The following is a 25542-nucleotide window of genomic DNA, read 5'->3' as shown; positions in this document are numbered from 1 at the left end:
CATTCAGCAGCACTTTAGCACGGTTCTAATTATATCAATTACCATAAACATTGATTAAACTAAACACTTAATGGGTTTGACGGCTCAAGAACAAGATCCTGTTAAAATGGTTTATTTACCTGTTGGTAGTTCTTGAATTGAAAAAAATACAACATTTGCTATAATTGATTGTTTGATTATAAGCATAATGAGACTATTTGGTTGTGAGAAAATAGCTTTGACACTGCTGATCTTTTAAACTCCGCTTGAAATTTCATGTCAAGATGACTTCAGTTAACAAGTAATCTGTATTTCTTTTCTCCCCCTCAACTGCGCTGTTTTATTCAGATCTGAATGAGCACTTTTTTCAGTAAATCAGTTCTTTGTTCTTTCAGTAGAGAATACACAGTTAAAGCTAAAAAAAAAACTTTATTTAATTTTTGTTTGTGTTTTTGTGTCTATGTTTCTTTTTGTGTCTTTTGTGTCTATGTATACTTTTGTTGTACCTTTATATAAGGTCTGTCTTGTTTTGTAATTATGTTTTTGTTTTAAAAAGGAAAAACTAATAAATATATTGTTTTAAAAAAAAAAAGTTAAAAAAATCATCAGAAATGTATGCTTTAACGATTAAACATCAGAATTTAGCAGTATCTGAAACTCTAAAGTCTTGCAAGCTAGCAAAATCAGTCATACATTTGTATATGAGCGCGAGTACACCGAAAAGTTTCATATTCATACAAAACGCTCTACACGGGCCTGGGTACATGAATCGCAAATGGCGGCGTGGCATTTTCACACGGCCCCCAGAGTAAGGGATCGTGGGTAATGAGTTATACGGAGAGCAGTGATTCCTTGTGACAGATCTGGCACCGGCCTCAGCCTGGTTAATCCCCACCTCTTTAAAAGTGTGTTTATTATAAAGTGGCTGAGGGGAATACTGCCACTCACAGCTGAAGGAGGACGGGAGAGCTCTTTATTGGTGAGTGGCAGCTCCCATCAGCAAGTCTTTCCCGATTAGGCGCACCTGCCTGGATCCGGGTGGAACGCATCCTCCTCATAGCAGCGGCGCAGAGGGGGGGGAGGGGTGTTCTTTGTGTGTTAATTATCCTGGAAAAAGAAACACAATTAACAGGGGAGAAGGAGAGTCGTACGCACGTGAGCCGTTTGTATCAGCTGCACTTATGCTGCCAGCCTGCCGTTATCTTTTTTGCTTTACCCCCCTCTAGTGTTAGAACGCTATAACTGCAGGAGCCGCTTTCCCATCTCCGCAGTCAAAGCCAGGCAGGAATAGACTGTTTTCAGAGGCCCTGGTCAGTGGGGACGCACCCTCTCTCTTCCAGCAAGAGAGGGATACGGGCGGATATCGACCGGGACGTCCCAGCGGATCCAGCATCCCAGTGGATCCAGGAACGTCCGGGGAATTTCAGACAGCCTAGCCGGGGGGGCGGCGAGGGGGGGGGGGGGGGGTTCACAATCAAACAGTGACATCTTTCAGAGCTCAACTCTTCAAACAGAAACTCAGAGCGTATTCGGAACAAAAGGGGGCTTTTCATCAAGTAGTACTCAAAAAGAAAATTTGTCGCTCTCAAATGTGAAGATGAAAAAATGTGCTGCCTTTATGTCACTAATACACAGAGTTTCACAGGAATTAGGCCTGTATCAAATATAAATACATATATATACACAGTGAAAGCACAATAAAATGATCACTGCTATGAGGCTTATTTATGTTTATATTTAAACAGATGTGTTACAGTGCCATGAAAAAACTATTTACCCCCATACTGATTTCCTCTATTATTGCATATTTCTCACATTGAATGGTTTCAGATCTTTAGACAAAATGCAATATTAGACAAAGGGAAACTGAGTAAACAAAACATATTTTTGAAATTATTATTTGATTTATTTAATGAAAAAAAAAAGTTTAAACACCCATATTACCCATGTGTAAAAGTAATAGCCCTCTTAGTTACTCAAACAATGAAACAAATTTAATTGATAATTAGATTTAGCTGGCTGAACACAGTCAGGCTTGATAGCTGTCCAATGAACCAACAAACTCAAAGAACCACAGTGAGAGCCATTATCTCCAAAACGGAGAAACTTGTTGAAGTGGTGAATCTTCCCTGGAGTGTCTAGCCTGTCAAAATTTATCCAAGGGTGCAACAAGAACTCATCCAGGAAGTCACAAAAGATCCCAGAAACACGGTCAAATAACTGCAGGCCTCGTCCGAATGGCTGAAAAGAAACTAAATAAAAGTCATGCTCAAAAACCTACTAATTTGTCAGAATTCAAGCGGTTCAGCAATGGAGAGTGGGCAAAAACTCCACCACAGAGCTGTTATCAAAAAAGACTGATATCAAAATGTAGGAAGAGTTTGGTTAGTTATGACTTTTTCACATGGGTGATATGGGTGTTTGATTACTTTTTTGATTAAATAAGTTAAATAATCGTTTTAAAAATGTGTTTTGTGCATAATCAGGTTCCCTTTGTCTGTTACATTTTGTACAAAGATGCAATCATAGATTAAATCAAGAAGGGGGCTGTAACTGAGCGAATACACCGTTCTTGCTAGGACACGATTTTTTTAAATGATCGGTTTTTGACTGTTTTGCTCATGGTAGCGATTGTTTGGCGCGAGTAGGCTACGCCCCTTTCATAAATGTAGTGCGCACCATTTTTTTGCCGGTTTGTCAACTCAAACACATTCGCTACTGTACATCTGTTCCCCATTATAATGTACTGCAAATAGCTTAAACATTAAATAGATTTATTTTTCCATACCATGTTCAATAAACGCAATGTTAGGAGTTGCGACTAACCGTAGTTCCGTTTGTTCCATTTTCAAACAGGAATGACGTCAAGAACAAGAAGAACTGGCTATTTTAGACGGGGGGAGACCGTAAAGTGTATTCGTAATATTTTCTCAAATCCAATTAGATATGTGATAATTAGATATAAAGTAGCAACTGATAATATATGTATAATGATTTCTATGTGTAAAAATATATACTGTAATTTCTTCAGAGATAACTGAATATTGTATGGAAATGGTATCGTTCGGATAATGTGTACTGTATATAAACAGGTCATTTGCCATTTGCTCTCAGTAGGTGGGTGTAATTAAATGAGTAAAATCGATGTGCTGATTCTTTTGTTGTGTGTGTGTGTGTGTATATATATATATATATATACACTTCGGTTGTACAAGTTTGAGTCTCATCTCCAAAGTGCATTGTGAAATCTGCCAACCAACCATCCTTGTAACAGGGGCAAATTTTTCACAGCACTGTATCACCTTCTGCCAGTTCATGTGTCCTTGCACTGTGCTTTTCCTGGTCGAGGGCTTTCAGTTTCTCTGTAATCATCATATTCTCTTAGACAGTACGCTTTTTTAACAAAAAGTTGTCAACCACAGACAGGTTATTCTACTGCTGCTTGTGTACTTTTACATCATCATCACGCCTACTTAAAAGGAGATGTGTAAACTAGATGTGTATAAACTGGAGAGCTGACATAAGAGATAAAAAGGAAAGTTTTAATGAGATCCCACTTACAGCCTGTTTGATGATTGGCTGTTAACTTAAAACTAAGATGTTTTAAAAATAGGACTTGAATAAAGTAATACGAGAATTCCAATACAAGAATCAAATTAAGCCAGACTTCAATGTCAAAGTTCTGAACATTACAGAGTTAAGAAGGTGACCCTCATTAAAGAAGGGTTTGGATCTTCTTGGTCTTAATATAACCAACATGAGGTGCAGTGAGATTTTATATGAATGAGTCATTCTTTAAGGGATGAGACAAAACACTGAAAGATGCTGAGAGAAAATGTGGGATTGTTGCCCTGGAAGATGGCAGCAGTTTCTGCATGGGCTTTCACACTGGGCCCGAAGGCATCGCTGTGAAACTGTGGAACAGTAATGAACCAAAGGCTCGGGCTTTCATTTCAGACCGAGGCAGACGGCCTTCAAGACTGCGGGCCAAAGAGCAAGTGGGGAGAGAAGGGGAAGGAAAACGAAGGGGTTGATGAATTCGGGAAAAGTCACACCTGGGCCCGGTTAAGAAGGAAGAACTACCCCGAGCATGAAAGCATGTTTGAGGATCTGAGCTAAGCAGACTAACGGGAGGTTAGCGTGTCAATGGAAAAGCCGCCCAGTCAGGCTAAGTATAGTGGAGCTTTGAATGACAGGTGCCGAAAACACCACTTGCTCCATCGGAGCACCTTGAAAGATTATCTTCAAAACCTCACAGTCATCTTCTCAGAATGTTCTGCTCGGCCTACCTCAAACACTTCCTTCTTACATATGTTACATGGCATTGGGACATTTGCTTTTGTTTCTTAATTCTAAAACAGTGTGTCACTTATTTTGAAAGTTTTGTTGGCAGAGTAGTGACTCGCTAATTTACTAAGGCGTACATTCAATTAAACCGAAATGCACTATTGTCCTGAGCTTACCTTCAAAGAAATGTCCCGATATTTTCATTTTAGGGGAAAAAAGCACAAGAATTTAAGAAAGAAAACATAAAAGGAAAAGTGGTGAACTTCTTTCACTCCCATCTGTGCCCCAAAGCAACAGAGGTCCAAGTGGGATATTGGGGTTTTCTCCCCTTTAATGCCACAACTGCCCTTCAGCGGAACAGTCTTTTCCTGGCTCTTCCCACGGCGGACAGCGAGACACACCATGCCTCAGCCTTTTAAACATTTTTTACCTCCACCTCAAAGTTCCCCTGCGGCTCCCAGGGACCTCTCTCCTCCAGCTGGAGGTGCTGAGATAGATGTACCTGAGAACTGATTCACTGCTGCTTTAAGCGATGAGCTAATCAATTACCCAGGCGGAGCACGGGGCAGGACACAGGAACGTATCAAAGAAGCATTAATGCCACTTCGACAGTGCACGTACCTAGCACACTGTGAACCTTATCAGAATTTGCCATTTCTAAAGTCTGGATTCTGTAAATATACTTTCTCTTCAAGTAACTTTACTGAGAAGAAGAACAAGAAGAACTATAAGAAGAAGAACTAGAAGAATAAGAAAAAGAAGAAGAATAGGAATAAGGAATATGAATATTGCAGGAAACAAAACATGGTGATTAGAAGAAAAACATTTCATGGGAACTCTTAATGTATTGAGTTATACTTTTACATGTGCCCAAGGGATTAGTCATATTGTCTAGAATGGCTTTTAGTTCATCTGGCTCATTTGTAAAAAAATTACCAACTGCAGATGTTTCTGCGATTCTTGCCCTTTTTTGCCCACAGTAATTGTATTTAAATAAAAGGACGTTTGTGATACTCAGCTGCTGTGCAGTAATATTGTCTGCTCCCCGCAGCTCAGTGAATCTGCCTGAAAGGTCTCAGCCAAAAACACTGCTTTGTGCTCAGTTATGTATTTTACAGTATGATTGGCAGGGCTATTATGTGAACTGTGTTGTGTGGGCACCTCCCCCTAGAGAGAGGTCAGCGTCTAACGTGCATCTAATGGCTACTTGCAATTGATTTTAGGCTTTTTTGAAGAAAAAAAGAAAATCAATACGAAAGTGTTCATTTGGTTATTCTCTCTATGATTACTCTCTACTATTCTCTCTCTACGTATGTGTGTACACATTTATGTACACACACAAATATGTTATCTGTCTTGCAGCAAATTTGTCTTAGTAAATGTGAAAATTGTTTCCCTGCTTCCTATGAATCGATAACACTATCATTCACTATGTTACAATGGTATGGTACAATGGTCACCATCATTTCCCCCAAGCCATCTCCACTCCAGAAACGACCACGCCCCGCCAGCGTCCGCGTTCGTGCCGACCGACCGATCGCACACTAACGGAATCCGGAAACCGAAGGAGAAACGGGCGAAGAAGGAGGAGGGAGGCAGGGCGGGAGGCGGCTTAATGAAAACTATTCACAAACAACAATAAAACTAAGGAATGAGCAAATCGATAAATCAGCAGAAGGAGGGAGGGAGGGGGTGAGGGAGGGATGGAGGGAGGGAGGGGGGGACAGGCGGAGGCTGCGCTCATTCCTCTCTTTTATTCGCGTGTTTGTTATTGCTTTTCCCCGAGCGGGCGGCTGAATCCCGAATGATCCGGCGGGGTTAGGGAGCGCGCGTACGCGGCGTTAGCTATGCAGCGGCCCCGAGGCTAGGACCGGCGCGGCGCATACTGATGCAGGAACAGAGAGGTGGCAATTAGAGCAGCCGGAGGAGCGGGGGGGAGGGGGGAGGGCAGGACGGTGGCAGCCCATCGCTTTGTTTTTCTCTCTCCCTCCCTTCTTTTCTCCCTGCGTCTCTCTCAGTCTTTCTCACGCCGACTCGCAGGGATGGGAATAAAAGAAGAAGAAGGAAGAGGAAAAAAAGAAACAAAAACAGCCAGATAGTTGCTAATTGGTCTCTCGCCGCTTTTGCTTATAGATCCGCGCGCATTCAGGGTTTTTTTTTCTTTTTTTTCTTCAAAATTAATTGCTGCTGTTTTTTGGTTGTTGTTGTTGGTTTTTTTTTTTGTCTGACTTAAAGAACGCCACTTTTTTCAGAACACACAGTATGTTAGATGGAAATTTTATGTAAAAAATAAAGTTTCGCGTGCAGACGGTCCCACTTCGTCGCGCGCTCCTCGACGCCGCCTACGCAGGACGCGTTTGACGGGAGGGAGGCCGTCGCCGTGTAGAGGCCACTTAGCGCGCTGCTCCGAGAGCGGCCCGTGTGCCGCCGATCGGACAGGCGAGCAGGCCGGCGGAGCACAAAGCAGAGCCAAAATGGCTCCTCTGTGTTTCCCAGCACTCGATTTTCCGCCCAGGGGAGGCCAGGCGGGAGGAGAAAGGCTCAGCGTGAGCGCTGGAAAGCCGGTTAAAAGCACAGCGGTGCCGGGGGAGGGGCAAAGCCGCTAAATTTCACTTTAATCGCCGCACATCTCTATTAGAAAATGAGGGTGGGCGGGCGGGGGGCGAACCCGGAGCCGGGCGCGGGGATGGGAGGCGTCCCCGTCGGCGTGGCGACGCGGGCCGCTCCTGACCTCCCCTGGATGGTAACCGTGTCTCACAACACCAACGCCTCCTGTTTTCATACATCATACATCAGCACACCAGGGGGCACAGGGCTGAGGGGGTCAAATAAAAGCAGAGTGACTCACTCTGACTGACTGTGAGTGTGTGTGTGTGTGTGTGTGTGTGCGTGTGTGTGCGTGGGTCAGTAACTCTTGATGGAGTGCATGTGTGAGTGTAGGTTAATAACTGTGGATGTGTGTGTGTGTGTGTGTGTGTGTGTGTGAGTAACTCAACAAAACAGAAATCTGAACCTGCTCTGAATGTGGGACGACCCAAGTGAATGTACAAGCAAGGAAGCACAGACCCTAACTGTGGTTTTGCTGGTGATATTTTGTCCTATCCATTCCAAACATTTACCGCATATGCAGAGAATCTGTACTGCGCCTAAAAATCTCACCAAAGAACAACAAATATGGAAGAACGAACATATAGAAGAAAGAATATAGAAGAACAATAGAAAAAAAATGATCATGCTGCTAAATAAAGAAGTCCATACATTACAGCTAGACCAATCATCTATCATAATAACTGTTTGGAATGTGGCGTCCGGTACAACTGGATGAGTGATTAGCATTCTCGTTTTTGACCGAGGCAGCTGTGCACAGGTTATGACTGATGCCTCGGGGTCACCGGGTCACCGCCAGGTCATGACGAGCCTGCCCCCGCTTCCCAGGTCAAAGGTGAGTGGGCGGAGCCCCAGGTGGTAATTGGGACCAGTTCCCGTCGGCCGCGGCGCCGTTTAAATCTGGATCACAGAGAGGCGCGTTTCTATAAAGGGACGCGCCAGGCAGTCCGCAGGGCCTCCCTGCGTGTAATTAGTTCCTTTTTTTTAATACAAGTTTTTTTAATCGGAAATTAAAGAGGAAATTTGCCTAAGAGCTTGAGGATGTTTCAGAAGTTGGTAATTAGCGTGGTTTGTTAACGGACCTCTGCTCTTGCGCTGACAGGCTCAGCTGAAGGGGGGGGGGGGTTGGGGGGGGGTAAAACTGAAGGAGACAGGGAGAGCGAGAGCAGAGGTGTACGGAGGGATTCAGGAGAGAAAGAAAGACAGAAATAGGGAAGAAGAGAAGACAAAGGTACCAAAAAAAAGTATCAAAATAAGGCATGAGCATATTCAAGATCTGCCTGTTTATGTATTCAGTTTTACGTGGTTGAGAGCGTCTCCTTAAGCCCAGAGTCACGGAGGTTAAATGGGTCCTTGGCCTGAAGCTCGTCTCCACGCTAATCCAGCGCAGATCCACGCGCGGCCTCCTTCAGCGTCCGTCCTCCAGCCTCCTTCAGCGTCCGTCCTCCAGCCTCCTTCAGCGTCCGTCCTCCAGCCTCCTTCAGCGTCCGTCCTCCAGCCTCCTTTAGGGTCCGTCCTCCAGCCTCCTTCAGCGTCCGTCCTCAGCCTCCTTCAGCGTCCGTCCTCCAGCCTCCTTCAGCGTCCGTCCTCCAGCCTCCTTAGGGTCCGTCCTCCAGCCTACTTAGGGTCCGTCCTCCAGCCTCCTTTAGGTCCGTCCTCCAGGCCTCCTTCAGCGTCCGTCTCCAGCCTCCTTCAGGTCCGTCCTCCAGCCTCCTTTAGGGTCCGTCTCCAGCCTCCTTCAGCGTCCGTCCTCCAGCCTCCTCAGCGTCCGTCCTCCAGCCTCCTTCAACGTCCGTCCTCCAGCCTCCTTTAGGGTCCGTCCTCAGCCTCCTCAGCGTCCGTCCTCCAGCCCTTAGGGTCCGTCCTCCAGCCTCCTTCAGTGTCCGTCCTCCGCCTCCTTCAGCGTCCGTCCTCCAGCCTCCTTCAGCGTCCGTCCTCCAGCCTCCTTCAGCGTCCGTCCTCCAGCCTCCTTCAGCGTCCGTCCTCCAGCCTCCTTTAGGGTCCGTCCTCCAGCCTCCTTCAGCGTCCGTCCTCCAGCCTCCTTCAGCGTCCGTCCTCCAGCCTCCTTCAGCGTCCGTCCTCCAGCCTCCTTCAGCGTCCGTCCTCCAGCCTCCTTCAGCGTCCGTCCTCCAGCCTCCTTCAGCGTCCGTCCTCCAGCCTCCTTTAGGGTCCGTCCTCCAGCCTCCTTCAGCGTCCGTCCTCCAGCCTCCTTTAGCGTCCGTCCTCCAGCCTCCTTTAGGGTCCGTCCTCCAGCCTCCTCCAGCGTCCGTCCTCCAGTCACTTTGCGCGTTCGTTATTTCCGCACGACTCGCCTCCTTTTTTTCGCTCGATAATTCTCCGCGCCGCCTCGTTCGGAGCGCTCTCCGTTTTTTTAAAAATCCAGATAGCTGAAGTAGGTGTCAGACAGAGGTGCGCTAATTGAGTCCTTGATGAAAGGCTATTAATATTGAAAGCTTTCGCGGTCACGCCGGTGTCAGCGCTGCGGAGATTCGGAGGGGGCGGGGCGGGGCGCGGATCCGCGCTCGTCTTTAAAGCGGGCCACTCCCCACGGACGGGGCGGGCAGCGCTTCGGCGGATTCGCCGGAGTCGATCCCGGGCCCCCCGGCTCCCCAGAGGCCGCGAGTCACGTCGCGTCACATCACCGGTAAACAAAAGGAGGTGGGGAATGAGCGCGCGGGACCCGGCGAGGCGTCCTGGCTCCTGCCCGTCTCGCTCCTGAACGCGCCGCTTTGTAAATTAAAAGGGCCAGCGAGGTTCCGTGTCAGCGGTTCAGGGCCGGTTCTGTTCCCCTGAATCACAGCAGGCAGAGCGGGAGATGGGCTGGATGACTGCTCAAATGTCTCCTTCAGTCTTAAAAGGACTCATTCATATTTATACTCTTTCAAGTTGAAATATTCAGCTCTCATATTAGATGTAAATGACTACGTGCCTGTAGATAGACAGTAGACGCCTTCCACGGGTTCGGTTATGTTTCTTCAACACTGGCTTCTTCACACTAGCTAAAGAACACGTAAAGGTCAGAAAGAACAGCATGGATGGATGCCTACAATATAAGCACGACTGCTGAAATACTCGCCTATATAACATCACATAAAATAAATATAAGCAGCAAGCACCCTCCTGTTTGTATGTGATGTGCGAAGAATTTAACATCCTGGACGTTTACTTTAATTTCACTGTTCAGCTAAGCTCACTCGTGTTAGCTTCAAGGAAAGGTCATTGTCTACCGCTTTGATGAAATCACAGATATGCTTTTTTCCCCCTGGGAGCTAGCATGCTGTGGCTAGTCAGTCCCAACTCAATTGGCTTGCCAAGGTCACGTGACACAGTTACAGTTGTCTGCATCCTCGATGGAACGTTCAGCCGTTTTGTCAGGGGTCCATTTTCCACTGATCAACTGACTGAGTCAACGGAAAACGTGCGCTCACACACACACACACACACACACAGTATCTGACTCTGTCTCAGGGTAGCGATATGCTATGACCCTGTTCAAAGGGGCAGAGGATCCTGTCTGCCCTCTGTCTACTCTCCCAGGTTCACCTCCTCTCCCCAGTGACCGCACCCCCACCACCAGCCCCCGCTCCACCCCCGCACCGCCCCGCCCCACACCAGCCCTCAGGAAAACCCCCCAGCCCCCCTGCGTACACCAGACCAATCACAGAGCGCCGATACGTCACGCATTGCACCCCAAACCTGCGCCGGGGCTGCCCCCCCTCAGACTGTGCTGGTGACCCCAGCTGTTGGGCAGATTTTAATGCAGCCTGCATAACATTAAGGCAGAATCAGTGGGATTTATTCATGTGATCAGTCCCTCAGAGGGATACTTAAAAAGGCCAATGATTTAATTTAAGCCCTTGAAGGCTCCACTCTACTCCAGATATATTAGAAAGTATTACTATCCCAGCAAGTCCCGTGCAGTATAAGCGATTTGTAAACCAACTGTTTCTCCTCAACACATTCGTGTAACATTTTAAAAGTGAGTTTAGAACTGCTAATGGGCATAATTATTTTCGTTTTATGAATTTTTTTATGTAGTGTTCCGAATCTCCATCCTCCTCACTTCATTCACTATTGCTCTCCTCATGGAAGAAGGCTAATGCCACTGTAAAGGCCAGACTGTTTATTATTTCTCTTAACTTCCTCGAGAGACATGATCCTATTTGTCTGACAAGCAGCAGCGGACTTGACAACTACTGTCAAAGCAAACCCATCTGGTGACTGACTGTTTCACTTGTCATCTCTTCAGTAGTCCTACTTATCCTACTGTGTGAACTTATCACTGGCAATGTACCAGCAACATCTACAGCAGGAGCAGCCTGTAACCGAATAGCGTAAAAGCCAGTAATTGTGCAAAGCTCAGTAACTGGGTGGCAGGAAGACAGCGACAGTATAGCAGGAAATGTCCATAACAGTATAGCAGGAAAAGTCAGAAACCATGTGACAGGAAAAGTCAGAAACAGTGTGACTGATTTCATGACCAGTGTCACTGTTTGTCTTAGGCCTGAGAAGCTGGCAGTTTTACATTCAGCTGCACAATCAGGCCAAAGAACAAGAGCACAGGCCGCAAAACTGGAGTCACCGATCAGCCGTTTCCGTGGAGCACGCGGTTACCACCAAGGTGAGGAAACCCTGCTGGAGTCACTACTGAACACCGCCACATCACAGGCGAGCGATGACGAGGCGCCAGAGGTTCAGAGGCAGCCCCGCCCCCGAAAGGCCGCGTGCCCGCGTGCCACGAGAAGAGACCCGGGTTCCCCCCCCCCCCAGAACCCGGCGGCGGGGGCGGTCTGACGCCTCGCATCAGAGACAGGCTGCCCAAAAACAGGCTGCGGGGGTCTCGGGGATCGGCCCGCCCCCGGCGCCGCCTGAAGGGGTGCCATGGAAACGAGGCGTCCAAGCGGCCCGGGGGACCTGCCTCGGCTGCGGGCGGTTTTTCTTTTCTTTTTTTTCTTCTTCTCCTCCTCCTGACAGGCGGATGAAGACATCACCGCCACGCTGCGCGGCGCGCGGCACAACAGCAGCGGGAGAGAGGAGAAAACAGACCCCGCCGCTCCGCTGCCTGCCTCGCGGTCGGGAGGTGCGCCGCAGAGGGACGCGCGCTGCATTGTGGGATAGCCTGTCCCCCCCTCCCGTCGGGCGAACACAATGGCCTCAGCGTGATTACACCCTTTCCCCCTTGAACACAGAGAACGGAGGAGACAGAAATGAGTGTTGCAGGTCTGGTCTTAACGCAGCGGCCCCCTGACCGCTGACACTGTCGCATTTGTGTGTGTGTGAGTGTGCGTGATGCGTGATTGTGTGTGTGTGTGTGTGGGTCATGTGCGTCTATGTGCATGTGTGTCTGTGTCTGTCAGGCGTCCGAGTATGTGTGTGTGAGGCGTGTGTGTCTGTGTGTATCAGGCATCCGAGTATGTGTGTGTGAGGCGTGTGTGTGTGTGGGTCATGTGCGTCTATATGCGTGTGTGTCTGTGTCTGTCAGGCGTCCGAGTATGTGTGTGTGAGGCGTGTGTGTCTGTGTGTGAGGCGTGAGTGTGTGTGTGTGGGTCGTGTGCGTGTGTGTGTGTGTGAGGCGTGAGTATGTGTGTGTGTGATTATGTATGTGAGTGAGGTGTGTGTGTGTGTGTAAAATTCACAGCAGCAGATATTGCATCTGGGATGTGCTGAGAAACACATACTCACAGTGACCTCTCTAAAATCAAGGATTCCCTCAGACACCAAAAGTGCAACAAACCAAAAAAGGTTTGTTTGATGTAACGACTAAAGCTGGAATGTTCCAGAATCTAACTCTGTGGTGAGTTAAGGATGGGTACAAGCAAGATGATTACAAACCAGCCTCTCCCCCAGGACTAGCTATCTAACTGCAGAGAAGCACGTAAGCGAACGGTGTTCTCTCCATTTGGAAAGACCCATCTCTCTCTCTCGCTCTCTCTCTCCAGCGGCTGCATTCGTGCGGATTTTAAGTGAGCGCGTTTATTTCACCGGTGTTTTTTTCCCCCGCGCAGAGAAGAAGTGTTTGCACTGCGCTGAACTTTCAGAGTTTTCAGTTTGTGTTCGCCCGGCGCCTGCTGTGACTCATCCGCTGTGGCGGCCCTGCCCTGGAAGTCACACGCGGAGAATTCCAACCAGAACCCCCGGCTCGGAGCGCGAGGCTCGCAGGTATGAAATATTAATCACGGCCGAGATTATCATGCGGGTAGAACGCTGCCCGCTCTTACAGGAAATGAAATAATTAGACGCGGAGGTCCGTGATCCTGGCAGAGGGAGTTTGGTGTCTGGGAAGGACTGTCTGATTAACATCCTCCCGAAGAGCGCCCGTTTAATTGCTTTCACCTCTCCCCGGCTGCAGCTCCGCGCTTCTCTCGGCGGTATCGGCGAGGGCTGGCCCTCTCCCCGCACCCCCCCCCCTCCTCCGCTTCCCTCCCTCCATCCCTCCCTCCCTCCCTCCTGATGGAAGCAGAGAAAGCGCTGAGGGTCGAGCTTATGTGTGGGATCCGTCTCCTCAGATGCCGGGGTGAGCGGGGGAGCGGGGGGGGGGTGGGGCGGGGGGGAGCGGGGTCACGTCGACTCCCCCTCACTTTGAAACGGACCCCCGGTGGCAATTCCTGGGAGAACCCGGTGATGTCTCTATCAGCCTGTCAGAGAGATAGCCTGGGGCTCCGGCGGGTCCCTGGGAGCCAATCAAACTTTCATACAGCCTCAGCTGATGCCGTTTCATTGGCCTGTAGCTGTGCTGTTGAGATGGAGGACGGGAGGGGGTGGGTGGGTGGTGGAAGGGGGGAGGGGGGGTGTGGCGGTCGGTAGCGGGAAAGCTGGGACGTTCAATGCTTGGATCAGATGAAACAACCGCCACCCACCCTCCCTCCTTCCCCAAACAGACACACACACACACACACACACACACACACACATCCAGCCCCTTCTCAGAGCCCCCTGGGTTCTGTGTCTGCAGAGTCAGTGTCAGACAGACATAGCTCAGCCAGTCCACGTCTATTTTTACAAAAGCTTCTCTTATAGTCATTATGTAACAGGACGCAACAAAAATGCAGTAAACTTAACTTTTTTCTTTTTTTTTTTAGTTTTACTTTTTTCAAAATACATTTCTGTGTTTTCTTGGAAATGGAATATTAAAGCCCTGGGTCTCTTTCTGGGCACATTTTCAGCGGGCATTGCAAAAAGCAAATCTTGGATGTGTGTAATTATAGTCTTATAGTTTAAGTGTTTTAATTTTTTTTTCCTTCATACTAAGTTCATGTATTTATCGAACTGTGTGAAAATCCTGGAACCTTTTAATATTGACTATACTCAACTCCACTGTTAATATGCTTTTAATATGTGTTCCTTTACTCACAGCATTGAGTTTAAGGCTCGTTATTATAGGTGCGCTGACGCGACAGATTTCCCGTTAAGTAAACAGTACCACTGAGATCAAAGAAACTGAATTTTGAATGCAGGAGTTTGGCAGGGAAAGGTGATTCACTGTCAGTGTTGCTTTGGTAAAGTCATAATCACTAGTTTGGGTGAAATTATTTCTTTATATTTTATATTAGTGTGCTTTTCTCGATTTGTAAAGGTGAGGTGTATCAGCCAAAAACGTAACAATAGACTTATTTAGTTTTAATTGGCAACACTTTCTATGAATGGTAACTATATAAATACCTTTATAAGCAGTATAAAGCACTTTCAGAAGCACTGCAAAAACATAAATGCTTATATCAATAACTGCAAATAGGCATATGGCATGTCATGTCCCCACTCCTGCAGACAGTGACATTACATTGACATACCAAGTGACACACACCGTGTACCTGTATTTGTGGTTATTGCTACAAACATTTATGAAAATCTGTGGTGCTTATAAAGGCACTATGTAGTGCTTACGACTGAGTTATTAACCCTTATGAAGGACCATTCATAGAAAGCGTAGCCGATTGCAGTAACTTTGCTGGCTGTTCTACAAAACTTTCATTCTAGCCAAACAGCCACATTGTGCTCCATTTACTTACGGCCTTTTCTAAACAACTACTCTACACAAAAATATATGCTCCGTTTCACAGGAAGTCATCAGAAAGATATTATTTATGTGTTACTGAAGGCTGAAGAGGGATTAAAATAATTGTGCGGACTAGATGAACACTGCCCTCTTGAGATGTATATTTTTCCAAGCATATCTCCACCTCTTTTCTTGGTAGAGCTACACTTGGTACAGCTATATTTGCATTATAAATCCGTTTATTCCCAAGTTTGGGAATATGGAATTAAAACTGTAGGTGAACGTGAGTGATTGCTGTAATCGGCCTAATAGACCGCACCATAAAGCGCGATACGCAGCAGAGACACCGCACCGCCCATGGTCACGGCACGACTGGATGGTGATGGAGAGGGACGTCCCAGTTTCAGCGCTCTGTTGCCATAGCGAGGTGAGCGCGCTGTGTGCGGGAGCGGAGCAGCGCCAGGGCCATCACGGGCAGGTGAGGCTAATGGGGACGCGAAGCGCCGAGCGGAGCGACCCCCCCTACCAGCCCCCCCCCCCCCCCACACGGCCCAGCTCTCATCTGGAGCCCCCTCTCATCGTGAGAAGGACAACAAAGCCCAGGTCATCCAGTGATCCGCGCAAACGCGGCTTTCATGTGCGCCGCGAACGCCGCCGCCATCGCCGCCGCCGCCACCACCGCGAACAACCGCTCGCCTCTTTCATTTCATTTCATTCGAGGACCCCGAGACCCCCCCCCCCCCCCGAATCCCTGCCAGGGCCTCCATCACACGAGGCGCGATCAGACGCGCTTAGAGCGCGGACAAAGAGAGAGAGAGAGAGGCGCTGTAATTCGCCAGCCGAACGGATTTATCTTCAATAACAAACATAGGATGGGCTGCAGCAGGAGAGAACATAATACACAGACCTGTTTCCCTTTCTTCTTTCACTCTGCCTGGACAGAGTGTGGAGGGAGGCAGAGAGGGAGAGAGAGAGAGTGAGAGAGAAAGGACAGTGAGAGAGAGAGAGAGAGAGAGAGAGAAAGGACAGCACTTTCTTTTACCATTTGAACAGATTTATCCTCAAAAACAAACTGCAAAGAGATGCACAGACCCGTTTCCTATTTCTTTATAAAGGTATTTACAGCAAATCCGTACATTCGGACACATCAGAGAATATAAACATAAAACCATCAACATGTTCATCCATAAAACCATATTTAGCATTCAATTTAATATCAATAGGTGCTGTAAAATGGTGATGAAAAGCACCCGTGTTATTGAATATGTCTTATATAAAATTATAATTACATGGTAAATAAATCCCTCACATTTGCCACAGAACCCTCAGCAATATTCTGTGGCATTTTAACTAATAGGAAAACAGTGCATTACTGCATACAATACAGAATACAGTTCCTTGTTCATGGTCAGCACCAGCATTATTGATACGGTTTAAAAAGGAGAATATTTTTAAAAGGAGTATGGTTATTAATCCCACCCTCTTACCCCCAATTAAATAGTACGGCTTTTAATGTTAGATGCAAATATTTTTATATAAAGTATATTCAGATGCTTTAGAGTATTTTTGGGGTGAGCAATTTTTTTAAACAAGCTTTAGTTGACTGTGCCCTCAACATTTCGGACGAATCAATCTTTCAATTACACGTTTAAAACAATTACCACGTTTTCCAGTCGTTGGGAAGAGTTTCCTTGAGATTTTTATTACGCCAAAATGTGCTGGAATGTCAATGCAGCAATAACAGCAGGAGCTGTGAGAATGTAAACACCCCACCAGGAGCGCTGTAAATGAAGTTAAACACCAGCCACATTGTAAAGTGAGAAGTGTTTCCGGTTGGCAGCGCTGATGCAGTGCTAAACGCAGATAGCCGGGAAGCCTCAGTGTTTGTACGCATTACAGCGGGGTTGACGCTCTCTGCAGAGCGAATGGCGGTGAGTGCAGCTGACGTTCTCTGCAGAGTGAATGGCGGTGAGTGCAGTTGACGTTCTCTGCAGAGCGAATGGCGGTGAGTGCAGCTGACGCTCTCTGCAGAGAGAATGGCGGTGAGTGCAGCTGACGCTCTCTGCAGAGAGAATGGCGGTGAGTGCAGCTGACGCTCTCTGCAGAGAGAATGGCGGTGAGTGCAGCTGACGCTCTCTGCAGAGAGAATGGCGGTGAGTGCAGCTGACGCTCTCTGCAGAGAGAATGGCGGTGAGTGCAGCTGACGTTCTCTGCAGAGTGAATGGCGGAGTGCAGCTGACGCCTCTGCAGAGCGAATGGCGGTGAGTGCAGTTGACGTTCTCTGCAGAGCGAATGGCGGTGAGCGCAGCGACAGTCCTTGGCGCCCTCGGGTGGAGTCTAGAGGGAACACACAGGTGAGGTGAGCTGGGTTCAACACTGCCGAAACAGTGTTGAGCTTACGGTCCCCGTGGTTACGGTCCCCGTGGTTACGGTGTCTGTTTGTGGGTTAAGTCGACACGTCCTATTCCTCGCCCCCCCCCCCCCCCCCTCCCTAAGGACACCCCCTCAGGTAGGCCAGGCCAGGCCAGGCAGACCAGACATCCCTCTACAGTACGTCAGGTACGTAGATGGGAAAAAGTGGGCGGTGAATGTGTGGCAAGGGGGCGTGGTCCTGTTCAGGTGGGAGGGGCCTCTAACCTTCCCCGGGCCGGCGGCCTTCAGCGCTTCTTCCTGGCGGGCGTCTGGCTGCTGGTGGCTCTCAGCTCCAGGTGCTGCACCTGCGAAAACAAGGTAACTCGAGCTGACGGAGCTGGCCACAAGGTAATGACTCCCCCGGGAGGGGGTCGCCCGGAGGGGGGGGGGGCCGCCGGTAATGAGTCAGCCCCTAAACACGGGGGAGCTGGGGGGGATTAATGTGAGCGAGGAAGGATTTCACAAGCCAGGGGTCCCTTTACCCCGTCCCTCCGAAATCCCAGCATTAAAAGCAGGCCTCGGCCACAGAGGGGATCGGCCCGTGAGAAAGCTGGTAAGACAGAGCGCCGACAGAAGGCTCAGCTTCCTTCAGACGAAACCGCAGCACAGAGTAATGAGAACCGCTGCCGACCTCTACCCTGCAAGCACTTTGTTTCTGAACTGAAGGGACCCCCGGACCCCCGGACCCCCGGACCCCCGGACCCCCGGACCCCCGGACAGTAAGAGTTCACACACTTTCCCCCAGCTAGACGCAATCTGGAGTTCATGTGTTGTCTATAGATTTTTTGGCGAGAATCGTGGGGAATGTGGAATCTGTGAACACCTCTAGACAAAGTGCTTCACTTTGTTCTGTGTACGTCCAGTGAGTATAGCTTACCACATACGGCCTACGTTTTAAACTGCAACGTGTTTTTTCCTGTCTGTTAAAGTGGGAAAATAATTATAATATTTATCTTTATGTAACTAATAAATCAATCCAGGAAATAACAGGGAAAATTTTTTATGGCACATACAAATGCAAATACACCTGAAAATAGTAACGTGTTATATGTCTAAGAGTGAAAACGATGATTAAAACATTTGACGGTCAGCCCTGCGAAGGAGCGGAGTCGCATTAGCGCCGCTACGCTAGCCTGCGGAGGAGCTTCCCCTCTCCGTTTCTCCCGCCGTTTCTCATCCCGCGCCTCGCGGTGCTCCTCGTCGCGCGCGGAATTAGCTCCGGAGTCGCCCGCTAATTATCGCGGTCCGATTAAAACGGAGGGAGAGGAGGAGGAGGAGGAGGAGGAATCAAACGCACCTGGCAGCCGTACCTGAGCGCGGCGGCGGCCGCCTTCAGAGCTGACAGCCGCTAGTTAGCGCTGGATGACCGCCGACTCGTAAGAAGCTAGCTTTTTTGAGGGCCGCTTTGTAGATCCCGCAAACGCTCTAATTACACAACCGAGTCATTACCGCAGCCAGACAGGACTCCGGTCCAACTTTTTACTCATTTCTGGTGATTTGTGCGCTGGTGCTGGGCGGGTTTTCTGTTTTGGTACGCAGGCTACTAATTAGCAGCAACATTATGATGGTGATTTACCCATTTCTTACTCATAAATCCTTTACGTAAGACGTTCTGTCGTCAAACGTTTAATATATGTATAAATATGCCTCTGTCAGGCCCTACCTGATTTGTGTGTGTGTGTGTGTGTGTATAGGTGTGTAAGTGTGTATGTGTGCGTATATATGTGTGTGTGTGTGTGTGTGTGCGTGTGTATGTGTGTGTCTGTGTGCGTGTGCGTGTGCGTGTGCGTGTGCGTGTGCGTGTGCGTGAGTGTGCATGTGTATGTGCGTGTCTGTGAGTGTGTGTGTGCATCTGTGTGCGTGTGTGCGTGTGTGTGTGTGTGCGTGTTGTTTTCCCCATAGTCCTCAGCCCTAATGACGTGTTTTCTCTGTGGAGTGCACGCATTTGTGAGCCCATGAATACAGAAATGTTTACCGTCTTGCGCTGCCAGCTTGGACCGCTCAGCCAAAACGCCGCTTCATAAGGGGTTACTCAGACTACGTCCGCCGAAATCTGGCAGCAGGCCCCAGTGGGGGGGGGGGGGCGGCGGCACGCAGGGGAGTCTGAGGGGTGGGGGTGACGCACTCTTCCCAGACTGTGACACTGCCCAAACTCTCTCTCACCCGAGGTGGGCAGAGGCGGTTGGTTGGGCGTTCACACGGAAACGCACGCAGCCCGCTGAGCAGCGCTAGCGTAGCCTCGCAGCTCTGCGGCTCGACTGCGAATGACAGACCGGCGCGCTGCTGCGTGCGGCCGCGCTGCGTGTGGCCTACGCTAGGCTAATCGGGGGGGGGGGGGTAGCGCGAGGGGTGTGGAACCCGGCGTGGAGAACGCGCCTTTTGTCACGAAGAGACGGAACCCATAACCAGCGACAGGGCCGGTCCCTGGACGCCCTCTCCCGGTACAGGAGCGATCCAATCAGAACGCACCGCGGAAGTGTGACAGGAAGCGTGTCGCTTTAAACGCCGGGGAGGCGTGCGATCGCTGGCGTCTCGGGGAGTCGGACGCCTCATCGTCTCGTCGCCGGGCGGCGAATCGGGACCCCTTACCTTCTGAACGTCGGACGGCACGCGCTTGAGGAAGTCCAGCACTTCGCTGCTGTCCACGGCGTACGGCTTCCGAAGCTTCTTGGTAAATTTGTTAATTCCTGCGGGAGAGAGAGAGAGAAAAAAGGAATTAAATATGGGAGTAAATAAACGATATGGAAATAACCTTCAAACCCACCACATACATCTACAAAAATGCCTATTGCTGTTTATAATCACAAGGGATAATCATAAATGAAAGTATTCATTCTCTTCACTTACAGGAACTGAAGGCACATCGTTGAGTAAGAGTATTATCTGGTTTTGAGGTTGTTCAAGGGTTCACTAGAGGAATCCCTAGTGAAATACTGTTGATAACAGCCGTACAATTTCTCAAACTGAGAAAGAATGAGTCATTTTAGTTCAAATCAAGCAGGAGACCTCAAACCACCTCTTGTGCCAACTCACCCCTCCTCATCCTCCTCCTTCAGCCTGCCCAAACCAGACAGCAGGATTTCCCCCGCTCTACCAAACCCCAGAATCGGGAGAGAACGGAGAGAACGGGAAGAGGCAGCGGCCAAACCAACGGCACCAGGTTCACAAAGGCCCCACAGGGAAAGCCGAAGAGCGGGAACTCACCCCATATTAGAACGATGTAGCGCAGGGGGATGAAGTACGTCAGCACCGTCACCACCAGGAGGACCAGGCTGGCCAGGATAGTCAGAAACGGCACAGACCAGTTGAAAGTGCTGCGGGGGCGACAACAGCCGAGTTAATGACTCACCGCTCAACGCCTAACCTTCACTTTGAGATGCCACCATTTTATGGCCGAGGCCTGTCGTGCCTGTACTTAACGTTCAGCTCTCAGTTTAATCAAACGGCCGTTTTTTTTGCACAAATTCATTACTTCTGGTGGTGGTAACACATATATGAAAAAGAATGGTTCAGGACACACCCAGCCTCGTGAACAAATCACAATTCAGTGAGATTGACATAACTCAAAATGATTTCAGAACAAATGACTTAACAGTATTACTGAGAATGTATCACTAATATGGCTATGAGTCGTGACTTTATGAAATGAGAATTTAAGTAATTTCCAGTATAGTACGACCACACTGCCCTTGGCGTTTATAGAAAACTGGAAGTACCTAAAACACGCTTACTTTTTGACTCTTTCCCCAATGCACGCGAGTTCTCCCAGAAGGTTCTGAACGGTCACCACAACCTCCTGAATCATGTGAATCTTGTCCCTCAGTCCTCTTTTCTCTCCATCCTAAAGGGTGGTACGGTACAAAAAGGGCAAATGTTAAAGAGGACAGATTATTAATTAAAAAGCAAGCAGGCAACCATTCCAATGTGCTTCCAAGAGTAAGTAATCTGCTGGAGAGCTCTGAAGGATCACAGGCTTTTCTGAACGGGCATTTGAAAACAAGGCCAAAGCCATTCCCTCTGATTCACCTGTGAAATGGGAAGGGCTGAGATGTCACCATTTTCCCAGGCACTGTCAGTAGAAGCAGCCAGCATGGAAAACGCGCAAACAGAGAAAAACATGCGAAGGAGAGTCTCAACTCGGCCCTGAAATGGCCGCCAGCAATCAGCCAATGAGAGGACTGCACAGGAGTCTGACAGGAAGTGCACCAGGGAAACGTGACCTCCCGCCACTTTTTATGTTGTGTAAAACCAAACAATAAAAAAACTGCTTTTGATTGCACAGTGTCTTTAAAACAGTGCACAGGACCGACTCTGCTCTTAGTTCAGACGTACTCTTAGCTGACCCCAGTGATCTCCGCATTCTGCTGCACCCGCTCCCCTGCTCCTCCCTCACCCACTCCCCCACGAGAGGAAGGAGGGACAGCCTGGCACCCCACAGAGCACTGGAGAGGAGTACCCCTCCCCCGGACCCAGCCACCCCCCCACCCCCCCCGAATCTCCCGGGAGCCCCTCTAAGCTCCCACACCCCTGTTTCACTAAAATATGGGCCCGTTTCACCTCCAAGAATTAAACACTGTCTCTCTGCACATGATTGGTAGCGTGGGTCACAGCTGAGACCATTCTGACTATTTGTAATATGCAAACACCACCCCCGTCTTTCTCTCTCTCTCACTCTCTCAGAAGGAACTGTGCTTCATCATGGTAAACTCAACATTGTCTTCTCCATATTTTATTTTTTATTTTCATTTTTTGGAATGCACTGGGTTGCTTTGCCTCACACTGCTATGACTTTGCCATGACTTACAGTACATGACCAGTTGCACTGCTGAAAGCATTTTGATTATTAACCCCCTCCAGTCTCTAGATTCACCATTCGTCTAAACTCTGACAACAGCTCATTTATGTTTTCCTGTTTTGATTTGAAGCGCATATTTCATCTGCATTCATGACATCAAATTTAAAAGTCGTGATCAAAACCAAATTGCCATACATTTACATTAAAAAAGGCAATTAAACATTGAAATTTAACATCTGGAGGAGAAATCTCCAACTGAAATAAGTACTTACAACCTACGAATCAACCAACAGTGGCACACCACAACGGACTGAAACTGTCACTCACACATGAGCACAAGCACATGCACACACATACACACGCACGCACACACACACACACACACAAATGCCACACCACACCACAGAACAGCACAACACAACACAACACAACACACACAAACATCTTTATAGGGGAAAATGACATACAATTCACCCAAGGAGGACTAATTCCATTATTGCTAGTTTGTGTGGTGGACAGGAGTACATTTCCAGAGCCCGTTATAACAGTGAGCGCCACAGAGCGATCTCTAATGTAGCACACGCACAAATATCAGAGCGTACTTCACACATGAATTACTGTGGCTCCCCACTCCAGGCAGGATCTTAAGGAGGAAGATCCATTTATTTAAAGCTGAAGGTAGATGAAGGTAGCCCCCAGTCATCGCTGCTGAATATATTGAGCCGACGGTGGATATAAATTATGTGCGCTGCCCCCTGGTGGAAGGGTCACCGCTCGGAGGCTCTCGAACAATTCCCCCCTTCCTCGCTCATAAAAGCAATAAGAGAAACGCACCCCCACATTAACTCCTTCCTTCACGGAATCGACCAATAACGTGCTTCTAATTTAACACGGAAACGCGAAAAAAAATTAATTAACACTTCAGACGCAGCGAAGACCAAGATTTGGCTGTGATCTAGACAGTTTGCGATGCGAAAAGCTTCAAACTAAACCGGGCTCTGAAGTGCCTAACCCGATACATTAGCGCGTTTGAATTTGCATTTGAATTTGAATTCCAGCCTGCCAAAACATTACTGCCAATGATCAGCCCTTAACTCAATTTATGTTATGTTAACCTGAGTTCAGCCAAGGACTAAATGGACTAATTAGGAGCGTCTGGTCTGAAATTCTAACTCCTTATAAGGGTCCCTGATGACAGCTACATGCCCATTAGTGATGAGGTTTCAGGTCTATTTCCCCGTTTCAAGCAAGAAGAGTAAAAAGTGGCAAAATATGCAATAGCCAGAGGGACACCACAGAGGAACTGGAAAGGGAAGTGTTGTTTTTTTGGCTTTTTTTCGTGAGGTGCTAAAAGATTTGTTTTTTTCCAACTGGGAATTTGTTATTTTGCTTCCTGAATCTTTTTGTGTTTTTTTATTTCCAATGCAAATAAAAAGAGAAAAAAACTGCCGTGAAGAATTTTTCTAGTCTTGCGCGTGCAAGTGTTCACGTACCTTCTCCTCTTCCTCTTCATCATCTCCTACGTCAATGGCTTCCTGTAACACACAACGTAGATAAGGGGTGCACAACCGATCCATTTCAGGATTGTGTTCCAACTGCTGGTAATAATTATCTAATTAGGTATAGATGTAATACTAGGGAATTAAGAACACAGCCAGCAGTGTTTCTGTTAGTTCAAAAGGCCCCACTCTCACCTCTCATTGGAAAAGATCGCCCCCTGCTGTTTGAACCCTGCGTGACTCACCAAGTCGGGGGTGCTGCTGACCTTCCCGGTGGCGACCTGGACGTAGTTCCAAACGATGAGGAGGAAGAGGAAGAGCGGCAGCATGAAGAACTCCCAGTGCCACACTGTGAAGACGAAGATCTGAAACCAGAGCCAATGGCAAGGTGAGAGCCGCTCACGCACACGCACACACACACACACACACGCACGCACGCACGCACATACACACGCATCGCTCGTGCACACATCCGCACACGTGCCACTCACACATTGTGCACACACACAAACATCCATTCCAAGTCTAAACAGGGCCCTGTTTCATGAAGCAGGATTACTGAGTTAGCTGGATAACTGCACTGAGTAAATCCCAGAAACCTTTCAAATCTGAAACATGGACTGAAGTAAAAGGAGCTGTTCTGGGTTTTACTCAGTGCAGTTATCCAGCTAACTCAGTAATCCTGCCTCCTGAAATACCCTCCACTAAACATATAATTCACATTACAAGACAACAAATTCTTCTTCACTTACGCTCTACATTTAATGGAGGATGTAGCACATTTAGTTATAGGAAATGTACCATTCCATAAGAATGGAATGTGCGTGTTTGCTCATTTATTTATTTTTGTTTGAAACACACTGCTTTCACAGACAGTTCGTGATTTAGACGCTGTCGCTCTCCAAAATCAACACTGTGCGCGGGGGACATTTTGGGAGGGGTGCGTTTCTAGCTCTCGTTTGTACCGATTAGGCAGGGTTGGCAGTGTGCATTTGTGGACTGACAGAACGCAACGCGCGATGAGCGAGAAGGACAGACTCTCTCTCTCTGCTCTCCCTCCTTCCCGATTAACTCCACACATCAAATCTTTACAGGCCGGGAGGCCTTCCGGGCGCGTCCTTCCCGCGACTGGACGCATATGGCAGCGAGACGGCGTACTTCCGTCACCATGGCGATGATAGAAAAAGCCAACACCCCCCCCCCCCCCCCTACCCCCCCACCTCCCCTCCAACCACCACCACCCCCCATCCCCACCCCTCCCCCGAGGCAAAGTAAGATGAATCACTCAGGATGAATAATCCTTCATAATTCAGCGCAGGCCCGCCGCTAACGCGTAGCTACGCGACTCCCACCACATTTCACAGCTGTGCGCTAATTGGAAGAGAAAATTCAAACCCGGCTTGCGACAAACTTTAACGAGCCAGCTTTCGCCGATACCGTCAGAGGCCACGGAGACCGAAGTCCTCCGAAGAAAACAACTGAGGTCTGGACTGAACGCACCAAAAGCTGAACACCGCTCTAATCTAAACCGAGGGCAGCATCAATTTAAAATCGCAGCATTAATACGTTTTTATTAAGGTACAGAAATCAAACTCGTTTTACACTGAGATGATCCAAGTTTTCATTCGCCTGAAAGTCCCACCTAGTTCCGGAGCTGGCCTTTAAAGCCAGGGTATGTTCCTATGATGTAAGGTAAAGTTGATATTCTGGATCATCATTTTTTTCAATTCAATAAGCCAATACATTTACAATTGTACAATTGCAAAGGCAATTAGAATGACTAAAAAACAATTCCGCACACTGAGAACACAGATGTGTTGCTGGCTATTCAGAGCTCAGTGTTGTCTTTGTACAGTGTTGTACATTTATGAATAAATAAGGAAATGAAAAACTGAATGTTGGCCATGACTCAAACCACATAATGCAGTATAAACAGCAACGGCAGGTGAACGCGCGGATCTGTTCAGCAC

The 25542-nt window shown here is 48.2% G+C and overlaps 1 protein-coding gene across 6 annotated transcripts in view; it reads right to left on the bottom strand.

Moving 5' to 3' along the window:
- mctp2a (multiple C2 domains, transmembrane 2a) overlaps nt 1–25542 on the bottom strand; it is a 71180-nt gene that overhangs the window by 14888 nt on the left and 30750 nt on the right. For 2 of the 6 annotated variants that reach the window (XM_064312666.1, XM_064312671.1), the window contains 8 exons: nt 23818–23937; nt 23567–23608; nt 21010–21119; nt 20483–20592; nt 19868–19965; nt 17504–17583; nt 17107–17203; nt 15958–17035 (listed from right to left, as the gene is read on the bottom strand). In XM_064312666.1, the coding sequence (XP_064168736.1) occupies nt 17524–17583; nt 19868–19965; nt 20483–20592; nt 21010–21119; nt 23567–23608; nt 23818–23937 (540 nt within the window). In that variant the 3' untranslated portion in view covers nt 15958–17035; nt 17107–17203; nt 17504–17523. Of the gene's footprint in view, nt 1–927; nt 1087–15957; nt 17036–17106; nt 17204–17503; nt 17584–19867; nt 19966–20482; nt 20593–21009; nt 21120–23566; nt 23609–23817; nt 23938–25542 lie in introns of those variants that run through there. The other 4 variants (XM_064312667.1, XM_064312668.1, XM_064312669.1 and 1 more) reach the window with 4 other exon arrangements.

This window comes from Anguilla rostrata, chromosome 16 (assembly GCF_018555375.3).
Source record: "Anguilla rostrata isolate EN2019 chromosome 16, ASM1855537v3, whole genome shotgun sequence".
Taxonomy (NCBI): Eukaryota; Metazoa; Chordata; class Actinopteri; order Anguilliformes; family Anguillidae; genus Anguilla; species Anguilla rostrata.
The sequence above is the reverse complement of the archived record's forward strand: the minus strand, read 5'-3'. Positions and strand labels throughout refer to the sequence as shown.